General features: G+C 33.1%; 2 protein-coding genes across 3 annotated transcripts; one reads left to right on the top strand and one right to left on the bottom strand.

Moving 5' to 3' along the window:
* Positions 1 to 9: 9 nt before the first annotated feature.
* On the bottom strand, positions 10 to 13,626 carry LOC113517296 (RING finger protein 10). The gene is made up of 11 exons (XM_026901940.3): positions 13,255 to 13,626; positions 12,760 to 12,937; positions 6,727 to 6,921; positions 6,458 to 6,548; positions 5,961 to 6,182; positions 5,211 to 5,369; positions 4,352 to 4,844; positions 3,845 to 3,981; positions 2,709 to 2,823; positions 1,888 to 2,132; positions 10 to 1,481 (listed from the first exon to the last, which is right to left on the bottom strand). The coding sequence occupies exons 1-11, from the start codon at positions 13,346 to 13,348 to the stop codon at positions 1,257 to 1,259; spliced, it is 2,154 nt and encodes a 717-aa protein (XP_026757741.2). The 5' UTR covers positions 13,349 to 13,626; the 3' UTR covers positions 10 to 1,256.
* Positions 11,135 to 18,585, top strand: LOC113517360 (zinc finger CW-type PWWP domain protein 1-like). Of its 2 annotated transcripts, none has more exons than XM_052901461.1 (6): positions 11,135 to 11,225; positions 14,559 to 14,656; positions 15,024 to 15,211; positions 16,663 to 16,859; positions 17,204 to 17,819; positions 18,307 to 18,585. In XM_052901461.1, the coding sequence occupies exons 2-6, from the start codon at positions 14,571 to 14,573 to the stop codon at positions 18,411 to 18,413; spliced, it is 1,194 nt and encodes a 397-aa protein (XP_052757421.1). In that variant the 5' UTR covers positions 11,135 to 11,225; positions 14,559 to 14,570; the 3' UTR covers positions 18,414 to 18,585. The 2 variants fall into 2 exon arrangements, with proteins under 2 accessions (XP_052757421.1, XP_031768190.2); XM_031912330.2 differs by lacking the exon at positions 11,135 to 11,225 and adding an exon at positions 14,074 to 14,152.
* Positions 18,586 to 21,971: the final 3,386 nt, after the last annotated feature.

Raw genomic sequence — 21,971 nt, 5'->3', positions numbered from 1 at the left:
CAATACCAATTTGTTCCAGTTATCTTTATTTCAAATCGAAAATTATAATGATAAGAGTAAATCAAGCTTTGAATCCGTTACCATTTTATATATAATATAATTTGCATACATATTTTAGACAATTTATAAGCTACAAATCTAATAAAATATGAAGCGCATACAACAACAAAATCTGTTTAATTAATAACAACATTTATACGAGTCATACATCGACTGGATATTATTGACAAAAAGCGAAGAGAAAATTGAGCAACAGGTACAAGGGTAACAAAATTGAGTCAAACTTTTTTATTATATTATTATATGTAAATGAACGTAACAAGATACATTAATATTGTAATAAATTTGATGACGAAATATATGAAAAATTAATGAAAAAAATAATATGTGCAAATAAAAATTTATTAAACAAATTATTCTGTCATTATAAGAAAAAGCAGATAAACTGATGCTGATAGTAACAAATTAAAAATAATTTGTTACCATGTAAAACTCGACTAAAATTCTTATAACATAGAAAGAGCTAGATTCAGCTGTTGACTTATCATAAACTCGTGGGTATTGCTCGAACTATGTAATTATGCATACTATTTTGATGAACAAATGATTCTTGCTGCACAAGCCATTGTTGCAAACTTTGTATTTGTTAACTTTGGTATTGGCAAGATCCTTCCATCTATTTTGTTTTAAAAATATACATATATTGCAAAAATAGTTAAATTACAAATATTTTACAAAAATGTCACGGGTTAAATAGAATTATTTTTGTTTAATTCGCTATCATTAGTATACGTGCGAATGCCAACACTCGAAGATTGACTACTATTATTATTACTAGAGGTGTTACAACCTTCTATATAAACCATCAATCTTCGACCGCTAATCCGTCCACGCACATTTTGCAAAACGTATTTCACCTCTAATAAGTAGCTTGGAGCAGTGTTAAACGTTCGGCGCCTAAATTGCTAAAAATTACAAAGAAATTAATTCAAACTATAGATGTAGATGGAAATAGATAGCACAATGTATAGAAAACGTTTTCCATTGTACTGTGTTCTTACAAAAGCAATTTATTGTTACCTACCTCTTGTAATACTCATCTAAACATGTTTTTAATAAAGGAATTTTAAAGTTAGGAGTCCGTTAGACACTTTTGAGATTATACAGGGCAGGTAACAAATGCCAAAGTATTTGCAGAAGCGACATCTATTTGAAGTCATCGCGACATCTGGAGTTAAATTAAATATATAACATAATTATGTCAAATTAAGGGGAATTTTAATGCTTTTGGAATATAAAGCTTTAGGTTTATTCTTTTTGTTCTTCTTGTTCGTGGAAGAAGGCGCGGCGTGAAGGGCGGCCTCTATAGCATCGCTCAGACTAAGAGTACGAGGAACGAGTCCATCGTCATCGTCTGCGGGCGAGGGCGATGGCGGGGCAGCTGCTTTGCGAACACGCCAAGTGCCGCTAGTACTTGCCATCTGAAAACAAAATAATTCAGTTCATAGGAACATTTTAGCAAATGTATATTTTAGCGATTTATCTTTTCGTCGTTATATTTATAAATATACATGTTACAAACCCCCTCTTTCGCGACCAGAAATTTTATTTCAGAACAATGATTTGTTTTACTTATTTATGTGTATCTTTAAATAACATACTTTTTTAAATGTATGAAATAGATCTAGTTAATTATTTATTATATTAATGAGTTACAATGACCTTACATATATTTACAATGTCCAGTTCCTTAGATGATATTAATATATAATTATGATAATACTTCGGTTTTTTTTTATTCCGTTATTGATCCCATATTATTTTAAACATGAATTAGTTTATGCAGAGTAAATTCTTCGAACATAACTACATTATTTCAACAGTTACCTTAGCAAAAGATGGCCCCGAAGAGGGTGGAGACATAGTGCTTGTAGTTGAGCCAGATTCATCAAGTGAAGGCAGAGGGACATCCACTATTTGACTGCTGTATGACGGAGCCGCGGGTGGGAACAACACTTCAGATGAAAAGTCAGGCTTCGGCGGGCCTTCCACGGCACGGCGGTGCGCGCGTTCGCGACGACGTTCCTCACGTTGCTGACGAGCCCGATTTCGAGCTCGACGTTCTAATTCCTCTGTAATTAAAGATAAATCATAGTAATTCCAGAGGGAATTTTCTACAAAAATCATTTGCTTGGGCACCCGTCCCTTTTACGTTTCTACTGTGAAGCAGTTGTGTGTGCATGGCTGTGTGTCGGTTTGAAGGGTGGGATATGGCAGTGAATTTACAGGGTACAGAGGAATAACACCAGAGTCCTCAGGAATGGCAATGCATGGAGGGTATCATGTGCAAAACAGTATACTCAGTTATGTCCATGGTACTGCTCATGTCTATAGGCTTCAGTTACCGTTTTCCATCAGGTAGGCCGTCAGCTTGATTGCCATTCTAAGTTACATAAAAAAGAAAAAAATTACAAAAATGCTTTTAAAAGTTTCACCATGAAAACCATGAATCTATAATTCATGGTCAATGCTTTTGATCGTCGTAAATTATGTTGTAATTTCATATAGTACAAACAAGAGGAAACGTTGAAACGAAAGGATTTGTTAGTTAGATATATTTGATTTTAAGTTGCTATATATATTACTTGATTTAAAGGTAAGACCTACAATTAACCAATCACAGGCAATACTAATAATAATATACATACCTGCAAAATTGTTAAGGGCAACTGTAGTTACATATGGTGGTTGCAAATCCAGTTCCACAATATCAAATGAACAGTGGAGAGGCAGGTGAGCCGTACAAGGCATATGCTTTCGAGTCTGTAAACAAAATACATTTTAATAAAAAACTACTAACATAAAATTTCTTGTAAACCTATTTTAATTTTTAAAACTTATGTTCATTTAATGACATCTATATACATTCACAACGAGAGTTTTACACAAAACGCCGTACGCCCCCTGAAGAAGACTTCCAGATAAAGCCGAAACAATTGTCTAAAACGATAAAGTTACAGTAAGTTCGTAAAATTCACGTTGTGCATGTATATAGACACCTATTTCAAATGTTAATGTGTTCAGTCAAGTTCTATTTCACTTCATTTATACCACAATGATGGCAAACAATGCATGTAATAACTCAGAACCGTTCCTTATGGCAATCTATGGGGGAGGCCTATATTCAGCAGTAGGCAGATGTCTGAGATGATGATTATAATGACGATGGCATACAAATCATTTTAATAGTAACAATAAAAAATATTTCAAAAGAAAGAGATGTAACATTGAAGATTACAAATATTGATAACAGGCAATTACCAACTCTATACAACCAGTAACATTAAATTTCGCTACTTATCTATATGATAAGAATTAACGTATTGATATTTTATAACTAGACAATATATGTACATGGAAAATATTTAGAAATATTGACTAAGGGATATTAGAAGTCAATTTGTAAGTTTATTCTGTTATCACAGAAAAACTTGTGGTCACAATCGAGTTCCTAAAAGTCTATCCTAAAATCTAGTATATGTTTTATCTAGATATGGCATCTAAAGTGGCTATATTTCATGGTTATTAAAGCATAAAGCTAGTAATATATATAATACTAGCGATATACATATATAGTGAATACCAGCCTGACTTTGTATGGGTAAATAGAATTTTTGAAAATAATAAGCTTATAATGTAGCATTCTATAGTTTTTTTTTAATCGGTCGAGTATATTTTTTATTTTATCACAAATACATTTGTTACATACAAACAATCAAATATTTCCTTTTTATAATACCTGTACAGATAATAATGTACATATACAAAATTATTTAATATTTACTTGTTCAATAAGTGGAAAGGTTTCACGTTGTAGTACGCGACCTCGAATAATAGGCGGGGCGGCCGATAGGGCACCCCAAGACGAGTTCAAAATGCGTACATTCAATTTGTTAAGAAATACCAATTGGCCATCTTCAGCTGTAATAAAAATATTTTTATAAGTATACAAAAATGATTAGAAACTTCATTGTTTATAATTATCTAAATAAAAAAAAATTAAGTTGCCTGTAATAGCTGTACATCTTATATAATACACTAAGAGTATAATAGGTGAAAGAGATTAATACTAGATTGGAAATAATCAAAATATAGTGACATTGGTCATTTACACACCAATACATCTGGTATAATAAAAATATTAATGTATCAAATTTTAAACAACGGATTACATTTATTTAAGTGAAAAGAAGACAACATTATTTGCAGTACATTTATGTTTGTATTCTATAACTAATATTTAAGTTTTTACATACTACAGTAATGATAATTATAAACTCAAATTACATACCTTGATAGAAGTAGAAATATTTTGTTTGATTTTCTTTATCAATGTCTGTAACTGTAGGATTATTCACTATTTCATCGAGCTCTAAGGTAGGTAAATCTTCAGTTAAAGGAAATTCTTCCATTTCCAAAATTTTGTCATCTGTATCACTCTGATTGAATGCTGGCGCTTCTGGGTTTAAGTTTGATTGACTGGTTTCTATACCCAATTCTTCCATTTGATCCTGTATGACTTCAATAGAAGCAGCGCCTTCCTCAGTTACATCAAACCAGTCAATTTTATTCTTATTAACCTCCTGTTTTTCATAGACAGTTGGTACTGCTTTTTCAGTAACTGTTTGAACAATCTCAAGTTTATCAACTACTGTATTTAGTTTCTCCTCTTTTAACTTCAGTAAGTTTAAGGCTTGTTCTAAATATATAATTTCTGTTGTATCTATTTCAGCCAATATTTGGTTTTGTATTTCCATTCTTTCTCTCTCTAATATTTCTTGTACCTATCATGTAAAAATTAAATTAAAATTATTGTGACAATTCAAATAGAGTTAAAAATCTATTAGTATGGTTTTGCTATATAAAAACTATAAAAATATGTATAAAGATGTCAAAAGGTCTTATCATAGCTGAACCAATTTGGATAAAACTGTTTTTATCTAGCTAAATTAATCATAATGTAGATTAACATATAGGAGATACGAATAATTCGACAATGACAAAGTACTCGAAAGATTACATGATTATACACTCCCATATATGGGGGAGACTATTTTCAGCAGTAGACAACTAACAGCTAATATAACAAACATAGTTCATAGTAAATTTATTAGACTAATTATAAAATAAGCAAACTATGTTTTTCTAACCTGTTTCTTTGTAGCAGTAAAAAACTTGGAATAAGGTGCATTATTGATGGTTTCAAGAGGCAAAATTGCTGTTGGTTTAGAATCAGTCAATTGTCCTCGAGGAGGTGCTATTTCCACTATTGTGGAACCTCGTAAACGGCGAACTAGACGCATTGTAACCTGAAACAAATATGAAAATCTTTACTTTTTCATTTATTCATAACTAGCAAGAAAAGAACCGAAGACTCATGAGTCATGTTGTACTAACTACTTGGTTAGTGCTCTGTTTAATTTAGTATTAAATATGCATGTAATATGTACAGGTAACAGATTTAATAGAGATCCCAATAAAACGAAAAGGATAAAATTAACAATCCAGTAACCAGGACTATTGGTGCTTCTGTCATTCATCTGCAAACTATTGTGATTAAATACTAACGAACTTATGCTAGAGAGGGAGAGATTATTGGTAATGCAAATTACTAGTCCAATTGCTAGGAATATATCTTGTGAGGTAGATCTTCTGAAAACCATTGTGCTGTATTCTGAGTGTATTCATCACAATGGGCTAACTGACCTGCCTTTTCATTTTCACCTATCATCCCTCACTGGAAACCCCCAACATCATAAACAAATAGCATAGGAAGATAGATAAGTAGATACTCTTTATTGTTTCCTACAAAAGATTACAGCAGTAAAACTTATTATAAATACAAACAATTATAAATTAGGAGAATTACTATTCTATTTTCAAATATTATAAAAATATACCTCTTCAGCGGGTGGCTCCCACTGCACCATCCGTGTGGGTTTCATATCTTGGACATGTAAAGGAGTTGCACATACAGGGCAAGGAGGAGGCTGTTTCTCATGTGCGGCTGTGTAGTGCAGTACGCAGCCCCAGCAATACACGTGACCGCATGGCCCCGCGCGGCCCGCTGATGAAACGCCCAGACAGATTGGACACTCGGAGCGACCCGTGCTTCTCACCACCTGATAACAAAAACATTTTTGTAATGTGTATACAATTTAAAATTTTGTTTCAGATAATGTGTTAAAATTAGTATGGGACCAACAGTGGAATCAACTTTTCTGATATCCAAGCAGGGATATCCAATGTATACACACTAATACAATAGAAAAGCTTTTTTATGAAGTTGGTTGAAAAATCTTTTAAAAGCATAGATAAAATAAATTTTCTTGCAGGTATTTAAATAAATAATAAATTTAAAAGACAAAAAAAGGACAGTATTAAAAATAGAACATACAATTTCTTCAATTTGATCCCACTTAACAGGCACATCAGGATCCAGTAAGTTTGCCTTGTAATCTCCATCTTCCTTCAATATAAATTGGCAACTAGAATGAAATAAAGGAAATTATTAAAAAAATATCGAAGTTACTATAAAAATTACAATTAATAAACACAGTGGGAAATGGAGGACAAATTAGAAAAATATAGTATATACAGAACATACTATATCATTAAATATAGTAAATTATGAGGCAACCTTATAACTTAATATCTATTACTTACTATGCACGGAGATAAAGATCGTGCTCATGTCTATATGATACGCGCTGTCCTTGACGACGAGGCTGTGGTTGTCCTCCTCTGCGCTCCTGGCCACCTCGAGTGGGATACATGAAGTTCAGCAAATGGTTCAAGTTTTGCTTTTTGCTTCCAGGCACAAGTACTGAGCCAATTTCAGGCTCATCATCTTCTTCTATCCTGTATAATAATGAAGTTTACATCATAATAGTCCAGTGGCTAAAGATATTAATTTATTGTTGAGTTTTTACCACATAGTAAAAACTTTATTTAAAATTAATGTGTAACAGCCAGGGAATGTTAAATTCCTCAGAACACGCATGTTCACTCACCTGACATAAAATGAATATATCTAAGTACCCTCAAGCAATATATAACAAAAATCTTATTAAGTAAAAAAACAATATTTTTGTTTATTTACGGTCTATTAGAAAAGAGAAAATAATAATTCATTAAATTTCTATTATACATATTAAAAGATACAACTTGGTTGAGATTGGAAGCAAAACTATTTTAATTGTCATAACTATTATACAGGTACCCACATCAATTGACTTAATCAAATTACCCATTATTTTTATACATAACATATCTCACCCCTATAATCTTGAAGTACAATTAATATCTATAATAGTTACAAATACAGAAATCAGCACATAAGACTAAGATACTCTTTATATTAATCACAACACATGAACACTACACAGATTCCCTAGGTATACCAATTATATCTGGCCAGGAATCAGGGTCTGGTATTTCAATCTCAGGCGAAGCCTCAGGTACAATATCATCTGGTTGATCCCAGGATGATCTACGTTGGCGCATAGTATGCTCTTTGCTACCACGTGATAAAATCTGATCTACATGGCGCCTATGTATCTCCCCATCCTCTGTTCTCACCCTATATGTGGTTGGACCTTCAACCTCCACAATGGTAGCCCTGAGCCATTTCCGTCCTGGCTCATAAACCCGAATTAACACTGCTTGATTTATATTAAACGTTCTGTTTCGAGACTGTTGGGCTACAGCTTCAAGTTGCTTCTGGGCATCATCTGGTACACAATTAGGGTGTAAATTGGAAACAGCAGTTCTATATCGACGGCCAATTAGAATTTCCGCTGGTGTTTTATTAGTGCTATTCGGTACTGTGCGTAAATGATACAATACTTTCGATAGCTTTTCAGGCCAAGATATGTTACAATTGGCATATGAAAATTTCTTAAGTTTATTTTTAAATGTTTGTATAGCACGTTCAATATGCCCATTAGTCGCAGGATGATACGGGGGTGAATACTTGTGCTTTATACCATTCTTTTTCAGAAAAGAGTTAAACTCTTCAGAACTAAAAGCCCTGCCATTATCAGATACCAATATATCAGGCAATCCTTGTGCAGCGAAAATCTTCCTTAATACATTAATAATTGTCTCACTGCTCATTGATGGAATAATCTCGGCTTCAAACCACTTGCTATAACTATCCACCAGTACAAAAAATGTTTTACCTTGGAAGGGTCCTGCAAAATCTACATGCACCCGACCCCAAGGTTTCTCCGACGGTATCCAAGCCTGTGGATCTTTCGGTGGATTATTTCTCACTTGTTGACAATGCACACAGTCTGCCACAATTCTCTCAATGTGTAGATCCATATCACGCCACCAAACATATCCTCTAGCATAAGCCTTAGTCTGAACAACGCCAGCATGGGGAGCATGTAATAATTCCAAAACTTTACTCTGCAGTGCTTTGGGTATAATAACTCTGTTGCTCCATAGTAAACATCCTTTACTATGAGAAAGAGCCTCTCTGCGAGACCAAAATGGTTCCACTTCCATATTTGGACTAGAACGGGGCCAGCCATGTAGTATATGAAACATAACTTTCTGTAGAATTGGATCTTTCTTAGTTTCTACTGCAATCCGTGTTACATTAAGGTCCCACCCCTCTGGCTGCTCATCAAGTAAAAGTACTTCTCTTAGACGTTCCTCTTCCCCTGCAGACGTATTAGGCACTGTCCATCGACTAAGGGCGTCTGCATTTCGAATAAGTTTCCCTGGCCTATATTTAATATTATAATTATAACAACCAAGCTTCAGCGACCACCGTAACATTCTTGGTGATATTTGGTCAGGTATAGGTTTTAAAGCGTTAAACAGACCAACAAGCGGCTTATGGTCCGTAATAATATCAAATTTACGTCCTGCCAAATATTCATGAAATTTTGTGATACCAAATATAATTGCCAGGGCTTCCTTGTCAATTTGTCCATAACGCCGCTCATGTGGCTGAAGAGTTCGTGAAGCCATCATAATCGGTCGTTCTGATCCATCATCCATCACATGGACAATCATAGCTCCTAGACCATAATCAGAGGAGTCACAAATTAATAGCAGTGTTCTGTTTAATTCATATCCAACTAATGTCAAATCTGATGATAAAAGATTCTTAGCTTTGTTGAAGGCCACTTGTTCGGCTTCACCCCATATCCAGGGTCGTTTTGCATCTAATAACCTATACAATGGTTCAAGAATCGTCGCTTTGTCAGGCAAGAATTTTTCATAAACATTATAAAGACCCAAAAATGCCCGTAACGCCACCTTACTCTGAGGTGCTGGTTTCTCTTTAATCTCCTTGACCTTTACTGGAGATGGATGTAGTCCTTCACCATCAATCATATGTCCCAGAAAGGTAATGCTGTCTGATGCAAATACACATTTCTTTACATTAAGACGAAATCCCATTGAATTCAATTTGCTTAAAACTTTGCATAACCTTTCATTATGTTCTTCAATGTTTCTCCCACATACAGCAATGTCATCGAGCAAGCATGCTACTCCTTCCATGTCTACAAGGGCTGCTGACATTAATCGCTGGAAAATTGCTGGTGCCGCATTCATCCTCATGAGTCCCATAGGAGTGTTAAGCGTTAACAGTTCAGCTGTCTCCTTATCCACCTTCACCTGTGTATAAGCTTGCTTAAGATCCAATTTACTAAATACACGTCCTCCACTTAACTTTGCAAAAGCTTCAGCTGATGTGGGCAGTGGGTATGTATCTGTATTTATAGCAGCATTAACAGTGGCACGATAATCTCCGCAGATACGGAGTGTGCCATCATCTTTCTTAACAACTCTAATTGGTGTGGCCCATTTTGAATACTTAACTGGTGTCAAAACGCCATCATTAATCATCTGTTTCAAAGAAGCTTCCACTTGTTGTTTAAGTGGAAATGGTACTGGTCGAGCTTTAAAATACTTCGGTGCCATTTCAGGTCGTACATGTAATGAAACTTCTGGACCAATATATTCTCCTAAATCATTCTTAAATAAATCAGGAAATTTGTCTATGAAGGATGCTAACTCTTCATTAGACCAGCACAATCCAGAAACATGTATATCCAGAGGGTTGAACCAATTTCTTCCTAATAAACTTGGTCCTTTGCCTGTTATCACCAACAGCTCACATTGTGCCTCCTTGTTACCTAAACTAGCCCGTACATTAGCCAGTCCCAGCACTTTCAGTGGTTCACGTGTCCATGTCACTAATTTTATGTTGGTAGGATTCAGTGGGGGTGGTGTTACCCATAATTTGTAATAAGTTTCCTCTGAAATAATTGTTCTCGAAGCTCCAGAATCAATTTCCATGGAAAGGCTCACACCATCTATTATCACATCAGCTCTAATTGCTGGAAGGTACTTTTCTGTACAATTATACACCCCCAACATCTCTTCGGGCAAGGACTTACAGCTTCCCTCCCCACATTCTGTAGTCTGATGCACTTTCGCCAATCTCCTCTCACAAGCAGATGCGATATGCCCATAACGTTTACAAAAGTAACATCTTGCTTTCACAAACGGGCAGCTCACCAGTTTTATGTAGTCTTGCACAATGTCGACAGTCATTTGACTTTATCCTACCAATTTCCATAGGTTCCGTAACATGGAACGGAGTTTGCTTCTGCAGGATGTTATCAGGGTATAAATCCAAACATGTAGCTTGATAATTGAGACACATTTGTAAAGCACTTTCACAAGTTAGCTTTTCTGTTTTCAATAATTCTCTTTTCAAGCGTATATCACAAACCCCTAACACCAGTCTGTCTCTCAACTGACGTTGCAAGTCCGAAAAGTTGCACTTAACAGCCAATAAACTTATAGCTGCTACAAAGTCTTGCACGCTTTCATTTTGTAATTGATGACGTTTATGAAATTTTTCCGTTTGTAAAATTTCATTAATTTCCGGTTCATAAAATTTGTCCAAAACATGTAGTATATGGGAAAATTCCACTTCAGTTGGTCGATTTGGTACTAATAGAGATACAATTAAGCCATAAGTGTCTTTTCCACACTGAGATAAAAACAATGAACGCGCTTTATCGATGTTCTGTTCACCATAACCCGCGGCATCGAGCGCACATAATAACTGCTCTTTATAATCCCTCCATTTATCTGTTTTTGGATTAAAATGTCCCGGAAGCACTATATTGGTAAGATTTGACGTCATTTTCGCATAATTACATTTATTTTCATCAGTCGCCATTAAAAGATACAACTTGGTTGAGATTGGAAGCAAAACTATTTTAATTGTCATAACTATTATACAGGTACCCACATCAATTGACTTAATCAAATTACCCATTATTTTTATACATAACACATATATAAAGGCATATTAAAAATTTTACTTAAGTATAAAAAATAAAAATAATAGATTTATATTAAACTTTGTTCAGCAGTGACAAGATATAAATTCCTTTATCATTAAATATCATATTTACATTCCAGTTACATAATAAATCAATTACATGGTAACATGTCACTAAAACTAGACTTGGGGTAATACTGCTTTTTTGCTATATTGAAACAGTACTGGTACTAAACTAACAGTAATTTGAATATCAGATATTAAAACTATATATTTAAGTATTTTATAACACCTAAAAAAATACAGATAAATCTTTATTTATCACTCACAAGAAACACATTACAGTACATAATATTTAGGTTTTTATCTAAAAAAAATTATTAATCCTTGTGAGAATCTAGAGTCTGAACTATGATAATGAGTGTCTTACAAAATGGCAAGTATTAGTAGTCTTGTTACTACTAATACTGTAATAAAGTCTGTATAAATATGAAAAGATGGCAATATTTACAAATGTATATATTTTTTTATATTGATATCAAATAAATGCTCATACCTTGTACTGCACTTTTTTGGTATGTTTGTTATAAAATTTTATTTTTAATTATAGTGACATCTATTATTACTTACTGTAATGACTAAGTGACACTGATGTAAAATGTTAATACTATGCAAATTTCTTTGGTTTATATTTAAGCTGTTGTATGAGATATGTTTCATTATAACCTATGGAAATTGACTATCTATATATAATAATAAAATATATAAATCATTATAGTGTCTAAAAAAATTGTTATCTATTAAGTAAGAACAATAGTCCTGGGCTGGGCACAGCTTACCCGGTATCTCTTAAGCTTTATTTTAACTTTGATTTTATTTAATTTAAAATAAATTATTTAACATTATTTACAGCATTCACTTATTACTTTCAATAATTTAAGAAAAATGTTTAGAAAATAAGTTATTATAGATTAGAAAATTAATATTTAGCATAGTAGAAAGTAATCAAATATTCTTTTTACTGGACTGTTTGCTTCATGTGCATTCATTCAATCAAATATTCAAATACATACTTCAAAGCTTATACCACCTATTCACACACTCATGATTAATCTGAATAGAATCTATTTAAGATATTAACAATGTTGGTATTGGGACATTATTCTCCCCTATTGTCATCTTATAGATATCACCATAATGCATGTATGCTATGACAAATCGAGTCATAGTGGTGCAAATTGGCCAATATTGCACTCAATATGATGAACTGGTAAGTGCATATCAGTTATGTTATTTGCCAATTCTATAAGAATTGTGTCTGCCCAGACCATATACTATAATTTTTTTTTAATTTATTATAATATTTTATTACGCACCCGGTGCTCGACGCTCCACCCACAAGGAATCCAGAAGAACCACGAGGACGTGGTTTCCTATCAACTGGTCCCCTGCCCCTCTGAGATAGTGCATTTTTACGATATGGTTCATTTTTAGGAGTATTATTAGATCCTTCTCGTTTCCTATTATTCCGTGGCCAAGGTTTGTGTGTTAAATCTGAAGGAATTACAATTTATACATTAATTATTTAAAAATCTTCATTGATATTAATAACTAATTAATAATAAACAACTTCATTACTACAAGAAAGAACCAAAAAACTTTTATTAAATTATATTATCAACTTGTTTCTGCCTACCCTAATGGGACACAGGAGTGACAGATATGTATATATTATAAACTTTAATAAATATTAAGCTGTTTATATATATAAGACAACTACTCATTCAACCTTGTTCGGAGAATAATTGTATATTTAAGTAAATAGAAGCACTTTAGATTAGCAGTGACGGATTGACATGACCTTTACTCACCTGTATTCTTTTTACAATCGACGGCGGATGCCCTCGACTGTGATTGAGATGATCGATTTAAAGATTTCTTGTCCATTCTGGATTCCTCCAACATTCACAAAAACAAATGAGCGGGATACTCCGCAAGGAGACAACGATATTACGTGCAAGGCCGACATTTTAGAAAGCCATGTTTATGATACAAAACAAAGAAAAATGTATCTTATTATTCAACCAAACTTTACCAATTGGTAAAATTACAAACACACAAGATTTTACACAAAAAAGGGAGTATTCTCTACTCCCTTTCGTCGCTAACGACGAATATGTATAACAAAAGACAAGAAACTCCTTCGCCAGTAATATGGCGACCAGCCGGTAGACAGCCAGATAATTTTAGATGCGCACTTCCGTAATATATACTGAAAAAAATAAAAATTATATAATTAAAAAAAACAAAGTTAAATGAATGTTATTCTTTATAAATAGTAATTTATTAAAATATTTTTTATTAAAATTTGTTTCTCATTTAATAAGTTATTATTATGACTACAAAAGTCACAATTTTCAATTATCATCTTATGAATTACGGATGAAATGCTTAATCTATGATAAAACCAGACGTAAATTTATTTTTTAAATAAATAATTAGTAGGTAATAAAAAAAAATATTGGCGCCAAAATACTAAAAAAATATTTTTTGTAAGAAGAATTCCTCCAGATTAGAAACCTCAATTTTAATAATTTATTTAATTGAAATAGATATCAAATTTATAAGTAAATTATAGCTTCGAATATTGAGTAATAAGGGGTGATTGATCGTTATTATTACGTATACCTACTTATTGTGATCATGGAAAAAGTTCACTTGCCTACTGAAAAAGCTGAAGAACCTGATGAAGAAGCTCGGCAGCCCACTGTAATCAGAAATTACTTATTCATATACTTATATTCTCTAATACATTGAAATAGTATAACATATATTTATATCAGTACCAACACGTTAACTAAAACAATTCTCGAATAAATTACTAGTTATAATTAAAGCAAATAATTTAAAATATTTTTTATAATATCATAACAGGAATAACTTTTATAATTTTAATCACTTTTATAATAATTTGATTATTCTATTTTATTTATTTATTTAACACTTTGTTACATGAATTGTTTAAGTATTTTCAATAAGTATAATATAATACAAGTGGCGGTATTATTGCTAAGTAATCACTTCCAGACAATCTTTGGATAGAAAAAGGTTTTTAATCTACCCTCGCATTTTGTAATATTATGTTTATGAATCTTGTCACAAATTGTAATTTTAGTGCGACACAAAAATGTCTTCAAGGAAAAAGAAACAAAAGAAAAATTTTACTCTTAGATATTCAGAGGCAACAGAAAACACTGTAACCCGGACAAAAAGGTAAAAAGATTATATAATATTAATGTTATATATCTGTATTAACATTTTCTACTGTAAAGTCACACACTTGTTTTATAGGTAGATTCCTACATACTACTAGTCGGGTGAGGGTTTCGCCCTCTGGGACTAAGAGTTTCTAGAACTATTATTCTAGTTTCTTTATGTGTATTATAAATGTAAAAGATTTAAAGATGTTTTCATGTTTGTTTCTCAATCACTCTTAAATAGTTGGACGGATTTGAATGTTTGGTATCTTAATGGTAAAAAATGGTATCTTTACATAGAATACTTTTTATGCACTTTCTCTTCAGAGGACCTTCAGCTACTTTGCTATTTAAAAAAATAAATACATCGAATTGTATTGCAGTGCGCCTAAGGATGCCCTTAGCCAACCAGCTCCAGGCCTGTCCCAACGCGAGAAGCTCCTGTGGCTGCAGAAACGTCGCAAGCCCGGCTTATGGGTGCAATGCGATGACTGTGACCGCTGGCGGTACCTTGCTCATGTCATCGACAGCCACGAATTACCGAAGAAGTGGTTTTGCCGAATGAACCCAGGTTATTTCTTTTCAACAGACTTCAAGAAAGGAAGCAGTTTTTATTTCGGATGTATTTTTTTTTTTATGTTGATTACCTCACCTTCGTTAGTTATAAACCGATATGGAAAACTCGTTTTTTGTTTTTCTTCTTTCTTTTTTTTTACTTTGAAATTAAGCTCAGAATTTTAATCTAAACTGACTCAGTACTTTAGTTTTTAAATTAAAATGACTGATTATGCTAGGGCTAAAGTCTTTTTTTTTTAGTAGAACATAATCTTACAATTACACAGTTGTTACAGTTTTTTTTAATGGGTGATAATGAAATGGTTGCCCCGGCTGCGCTAACGGTATACGCGGGCGGGGCACCAGTGAGAGATGATAGGTGACGATGAAAGCAGGTCTGTTAGCCCATCGTGACAAATTGCACTAGAGTTAACCATGATGGTTTCTAGGGAGAACCACGTGAAGGTCGACCTGATAGGGTGTATTGCTAGCAATGGGGCAGTTAGCTCCATTACTAGCAATCCCTTTCCTCCTACAGTTGTTACAGTTAGATGCAGGTAAAAAACAGGCCTTAACAAACAGATAACATTGCTGAATAATTGTCGTAAATATAAAAACAACTTATTAATGTTAAATTTAAACATTTCCATGGAAGTATTATGGGCGAAACAGTATACCCTGTTACGTCCATGGTACTGCTCATGTCTATAGCCGACGGTTACCACTTTCCAGCAGGTGGGCCGTCAGCTTGTTTGCCATTCTAAGTTGTATAAAAAAAAATCCTAAAATAATTATTTTTATAATATATAGTTTATTAGACTAAGGGTACGTGAAACCTCTCTCTGGTTTTGCAGAAATCCATATGATATGGTAACCATTTACCATAAGACGGGGCATATACCTACATGTTTGTACCTTTCTGATAAAAATCTTATAGAAACTATCCTTAATGATAATATTCATCATCATGTCATAGCTGTTATCTATCCACTGCTAAATATAAGCCTCCCCGATATACTGCCATAAGGAACAGCCCTGAACCACCTGCATTCACTACCTGAATGAATTCGTGGTCGTCACTCCATCTAGTATGGGGTTGTTTTACAAACAAAAACTAGTTAGCTATCATCATCATCATTTCAGCCATTATCCGTCCACTGCTGGACATAGGTTTCCCCTATAGATTGCCATAATGAACAGTCCTGAGCCACCTGCATCCACTGACTCCCTGCAATGCATTTGAAGTCGCCACTCCATCTAGCGAGGGTCTTCCTACACTACGTTTGCTCTGTTTGGGGTCGGCAATCAAGAACCTTTATCTTTAGTATTACTTAAGCAATAATGTCTAAATTTCTGTTTTTTAACTTAATAAATAATATGACCATTGTAATAATTTTAATTCAAAAGTATTTTTCGTTTAAACAATGTCTGAAAAGGTATAATTAGCAGACTATTTACTTAATTCAGATCCCACCATGGTAAGCTGCTCTGCTCCCGAAATTCCGATACCATTGAAGGACGAGGAAGACCTGATCTACAGTGAGTACTCCGCTGGGTCGGTGGTCTGGGCGCGCCTACAGGGCTGGCCATGGTGGCCTGCTATGGTTGACGATTGCCCTGACACGGAACGTTTTTATTGGCTAGACGGTTTCTCTGACATACCCGTAAGTGTCGGGCGATTTTTTTAAATATATAATCATGTAATAGCAATGAAGCCTGCATTAATAGTTTACGTTAATGAAATCCCATACAATATTGTCAAGCTTAAAAGTGAACTTCAAAAAGTAAATTGGAGTATGACACAATGTCTTCGTAAATTCTCTTCGACTATACAAGTAGAAAAATAATCGCATAAAAAGAATATACCTATGTATACATAGAATGTTGTTGTCTCATTTTATCTCATGTATGTGGTAGCGATAATGTATCTATAGATTCATTTTCCATCTGATTACACCCGTAATACGATTAAAGTCACAGATCTTATAGTAATTCTTTATATTTGCAGACTCATTATAACGTTGTATTCTTCGATGCCATCGAAGTCACACGAGCTTGGATTAAATGTAATCAACTGAAACCATTCAGTGCCAATAAGAAAAATTTTAACTATTTATTTAAAGACAAAAGATATAAACAACGGTTAGAAGTAGCCGTGAAACAAGCTGATGATGCTAATATGTTACCATTGAAACATCGTCTATCCAAATATTGTTTCATAACCAGATACACCGGAACAATTATTAATCCTAAGAAAATAAAGAAGAAAACATTACAAAAATTTAAAAATCAATTAAAAAGAAAGCTAAATATTGATTTCTCCAGTGATAGCACCAGTGATACAGATAACAGTTCAGAACTTGAGATGACTGTATCCAAAGATGCATCTGTTAATAAATCTAATATTATTCTTTTGGGGACGCCGAAGAAAACAAAAGAGGCAGCGAATAGTAAAGCTAATAGCAATAAAATTGTCACTCGTAAAGAAATTCTCGCAGATAATAATTTATCTGAAGACAATGTCACTAGTACTTCAGTTATGAAAACAAAATATGAAGACATACCGCCGGATTCAATGACCGTGCAAATAAGTAGCTCCGAAATCGATAACTCCAGTGTTGACGGTAAGCAAATAACTTTGTAGCTTTGATAACGAAAACCTAGAAGTTTAAAATTTTTGGAATAATGAATTTTGAAATCATCTCAACTTAATCGATTAACATCCAAACAGCAAACAAATTATTATCACAGTGCACATAAATTGCAGAATTTTGTACTACTAAAATTAATAGAATTAATACCATCTTGGGTATTTTTGTTAAACACGACCATCTATAATTCAATCAGCCTTTAACAGTCCTCTGCTGAACATAAGCCTCCCCCTTAGGGGAGGAAAATCATGGTATGCCCTCTGGACTAAAATATACGTCAGTCAATCTAAATATTTTTACAGTAAAGTATAATGTGTACTCAGGAAACTTTTATTAATAAAAAAAATAATAATTTTAATAAAAAAATAATAAAATCCCTATTATACGACAGATAAAATAAAATCGACGAATAATGATAAAAATAATAATGATGATAATAATATCTCATGTAATCACACAGGTGTGCACATGACCAGCATTGATAAGGATACTCCGGGATCACCGCGTCCGTCTAACCAAAACGTCATACATGTTTCATCACCAAACAGCGATGATTTTGATTTTTAATTATAATTTTTTTTTTATGTTATCTACCTTTGATGTTAGAGTATAAGATTTATCTTAATTGCATATTGCATGGTCTTTCTTTATATGTCTTTATAATAATAAGTACTAACATGTATAAGTTAGATATAATTTATTTAACTAATAAATAATATAATAAACTTCTTTAAAGGTTCTTTGTTTTTTTTTATATCACAAAGGTAGTAAACAACCATACAGCCCGTCTGATGGTAAACGGTCACTGTAGCCTATGGACACCTGCAACACTAGTGGTGTCACTGAAGAAACCCTAATATACCCTTTTTGAAAAACCCCATACTGTAGTCTCTAAGAATACCTCAGCAGGAAGTGCATTCCACAGTCTAAACGTTCGCAGGAGAAAATTTCTTTGAAACCGCTTTATACGTGACCATTTAAGTTCAAGCGTATTAGGATAAACTCCCTGTCAATGGCGAGCGGTGCATTGGTAAAAAAATCAGGCATCATTTCAAACAATTCCTCAGAACACAATCCGTTATACAAGCTGTAGAAAACATAAAGGGAGGCAAAGTCTCATCTCAGACTTAAGGGCTCGATACTGCCTTTGAGTTTGGGATCGTCAACAATTCTCATAGCCCGTCGTTGAACCGAGTCAAGAGGACCAAGATCCAGGCTGGTATTCTCCTTTTATTTGAAGACCTTGATCATACCTTTAGATGGTTCCAAGTTTATTTCCCGCACAATGCAAATTCTATTTAAAATCATGTGTATGTATATTATGTAAAATCTTTGAAGGAACTACCTATATTAAATTTTAAAAAAGTAAAAAATATTAACTAATTAATTTATTTTTAAAGATCCGTAAACGTTATATCAAATCAAGTCAGTGTCGCACATAGACATTAGTATAATATTTAGACAAATTATATACATAATAACATTATAAATTAAACTGGAAATGCAATCAGGCAAAAAAAAACTAATTACCTATCATCATCATTTCAGCCATTATCCATCCACTGCTGAACATTAGGCCTTTTCCATAGATTTATCACATTTTTTTTTTTTTTTAATATTTTAAGGAATATCAGTCCTATTGTACCTGAACTGATTGAGCTGCTAAATATTTAAAACGTAATAACATTTAAGAGGCTGACTAACTCTACGCAATGCATTTGAGGAGACGTCATACCCATCTAGTGGGTTCTCTCTGGAAACTATCATGGTTGAATCGTTTGCCAGTTTTTTCACGGAGTTGGCACTCATGAAAAGGGTTAAATTTTCTTCTCCATCGGTTGTCAGTTCGAGCTATGTAACTAGCCCATTGCCACTTCAACTTACTTATCCTTCGGGCTATGTCGGTTAATTACCTATATTAGTTTGGAAATGAGAAAAATTAAATAAGTATTTAATTGTATGTATTTGTTTCAAATTGTGCACATTCAAAGTTTCATTAGAATAAATGAACAATCTTTTTTTTTGACTACCATTTTTGTGTGGATCAAAAACGTGTTAGTAACATTATGGTATAAGAGATCTTTATCACTTATTTTTTCATTTTGAAAAATCTAAGGGAGCTAATATTAAGGGCTTTTCACCTTCTTCAGGTATATCAGTGCGGATGATACTATTGTACCCTCAAAGTAATCAATGATTGAGCTGCTAAATATTTAAAACGTAATAACGTGTATTTAAGAAGCTAAATGTTTAAAGCTTAATAAATAGTGCATGTATAACTCTACGTTAACTTTTTTATTATTACAAGTTTCGTAAGTATATTTTAATTGTTAGTAATGGAGACTTTTACAAAAGAGAGCCATCCTTTTATGCTAGTAATATACCCAACCAGAAAATATTATGTATACCGGAAGAACTCCTCACGTACAAGTTCTCTCTGGCACAAAATCTATCATTCTATGGTTGATTTTATAATAAACTGCCGGAATCTGCATTAAATCTGACAGAGAGAATTCAAATTATATTAAACATTTTTATGGAAAGCCTATTACAGGATAGACTTCATAGATGACAACATTTTAATTATTCTCATACAACTATTTTTATTTTCTCTTTCATTTAATTGATTAATTTTAGAAATATCCGCCATGCATTCTTATGTAAAATGTGAATACTATAACTATCAGTTAACGACGTGGTCTAGTGTTTTGAGGTCATACTCACTAAAATGTCCAGACTTGTGGCCTTATTGCTAAATATGGTCGAATATATCCGTCAACCAGGTCGAATCACTCTGATTTCCCGTATTAATTGTCTCCCAGTTGGTTAACCAGCGTGCTGATGGTTTGTATTCACACAATATAACTTAAAAATGTATTTAAAATTATTTAAAAGAGCATCACGATGGATTTCTTGCTAACTTCTTGTGATGAGACCTGCCTTTTTCAAAAGTTCTCATTTATTTATCATCCTTCACAGATGCCTCTCCAGCGTATATCGTTAGCGCAAGCGGGGTAACCATTTCATTATCACCCATTACAAAAATTTGTCATCGTGACAACAATAAATCAATCACAATGGTTTCCAGGGAGAACCGCCAGAAGGTCAACTTAATTTTTTATTGCTAGTAATAGGGTTGCTAATCTCCATCTCAAAAATTAGCAAGAAACATTGCGATTTCTTGAGTGATTATAATCCTATGTAGATTATCAAGCTTGTATATATCTGTCACTACACATTCATGCAAAATAATAAAAACCACTCGCCAATGTAAAAATTTTACTTCAAATTATTTTTAATTGCAAAGTAATAAAAAAAACCTTAAGCTCAATTAATCGCTAGATTCAAATATAACCGCCTGGTTTACTGATAAAGAGGCTAGTTAATGTAACTAAATTTACGATTTTACAGTTAATTCATAATTGTAATAATGCGGTCGATGTTGCGGTACCATTCTTAAACCTAGCCCCAAAATTTAAATTTCAATTTAAAAGGTTAATTTAAAAAATTAATATGAACTTAATTTAAAATTAAATTAATAAAAAATTTTATGTTTAAAGTTAAATTTATTTAAAATTACAATGGCAAGAAATTTTTCTTGCCATTGTAATATAACATAGTTAAAAACAGAATAGTTTGCAATTGTGTATCGCAGAAATCACCAAGACTATAAAATCAACACCCATGTATTTTATTTGGAGACAGATTATTTTAGAATTGTATGAATGTGTCTTTCAATACAAGTTGTCTTGACCCTTGTAAGACGGTGTATTTTTTCAAGGTAATAATAAATTTTTAAGGTAAACAATAAAAAAAACGCCTCCCAAAAAAAAAATTCAAATTCAATTAACACCACCTACTTGAATTTGGATTTTTTTTTGGGAGGCTTCTTTATTATTAAAACGTTTTATGGTTTTGAATACAAGGTAGAGTTTTTAGGAGCATAGATTTAGGCGATTGTTCACCTTAGGCTATCACAAAGATTGTTGGGACGACACCAAATTGCGACTGGCAACCAGTCGCCATTTAAATTACCTCTAAAAGAAAATTTCATCGATTTTAGTCTATAAAGAACATTTTTAGACAAATGGTGGTATCTTTGGAAATTTTTATGTAACTTTAATA

This window comes from Galleria mellonella, unplaced genomic scaffold (assembly GCF_026898425.1).
Source record: "Galleria mellonella isolate WM207_F2 unplaced genomic scaffold, CSIRO_AGI_GalMel_v1 utg78, whole genome shotgun sequence".
Taxonomy (NCBI): Eukaryota; Metazoa; Arthropoda; class Insecta; order Lepidoptera; family Pyralidae; genus Galleria; species Galleria mellonella.
This window is presented reverse-complemented; position numbering and strand designations above follow the sequence as displayed.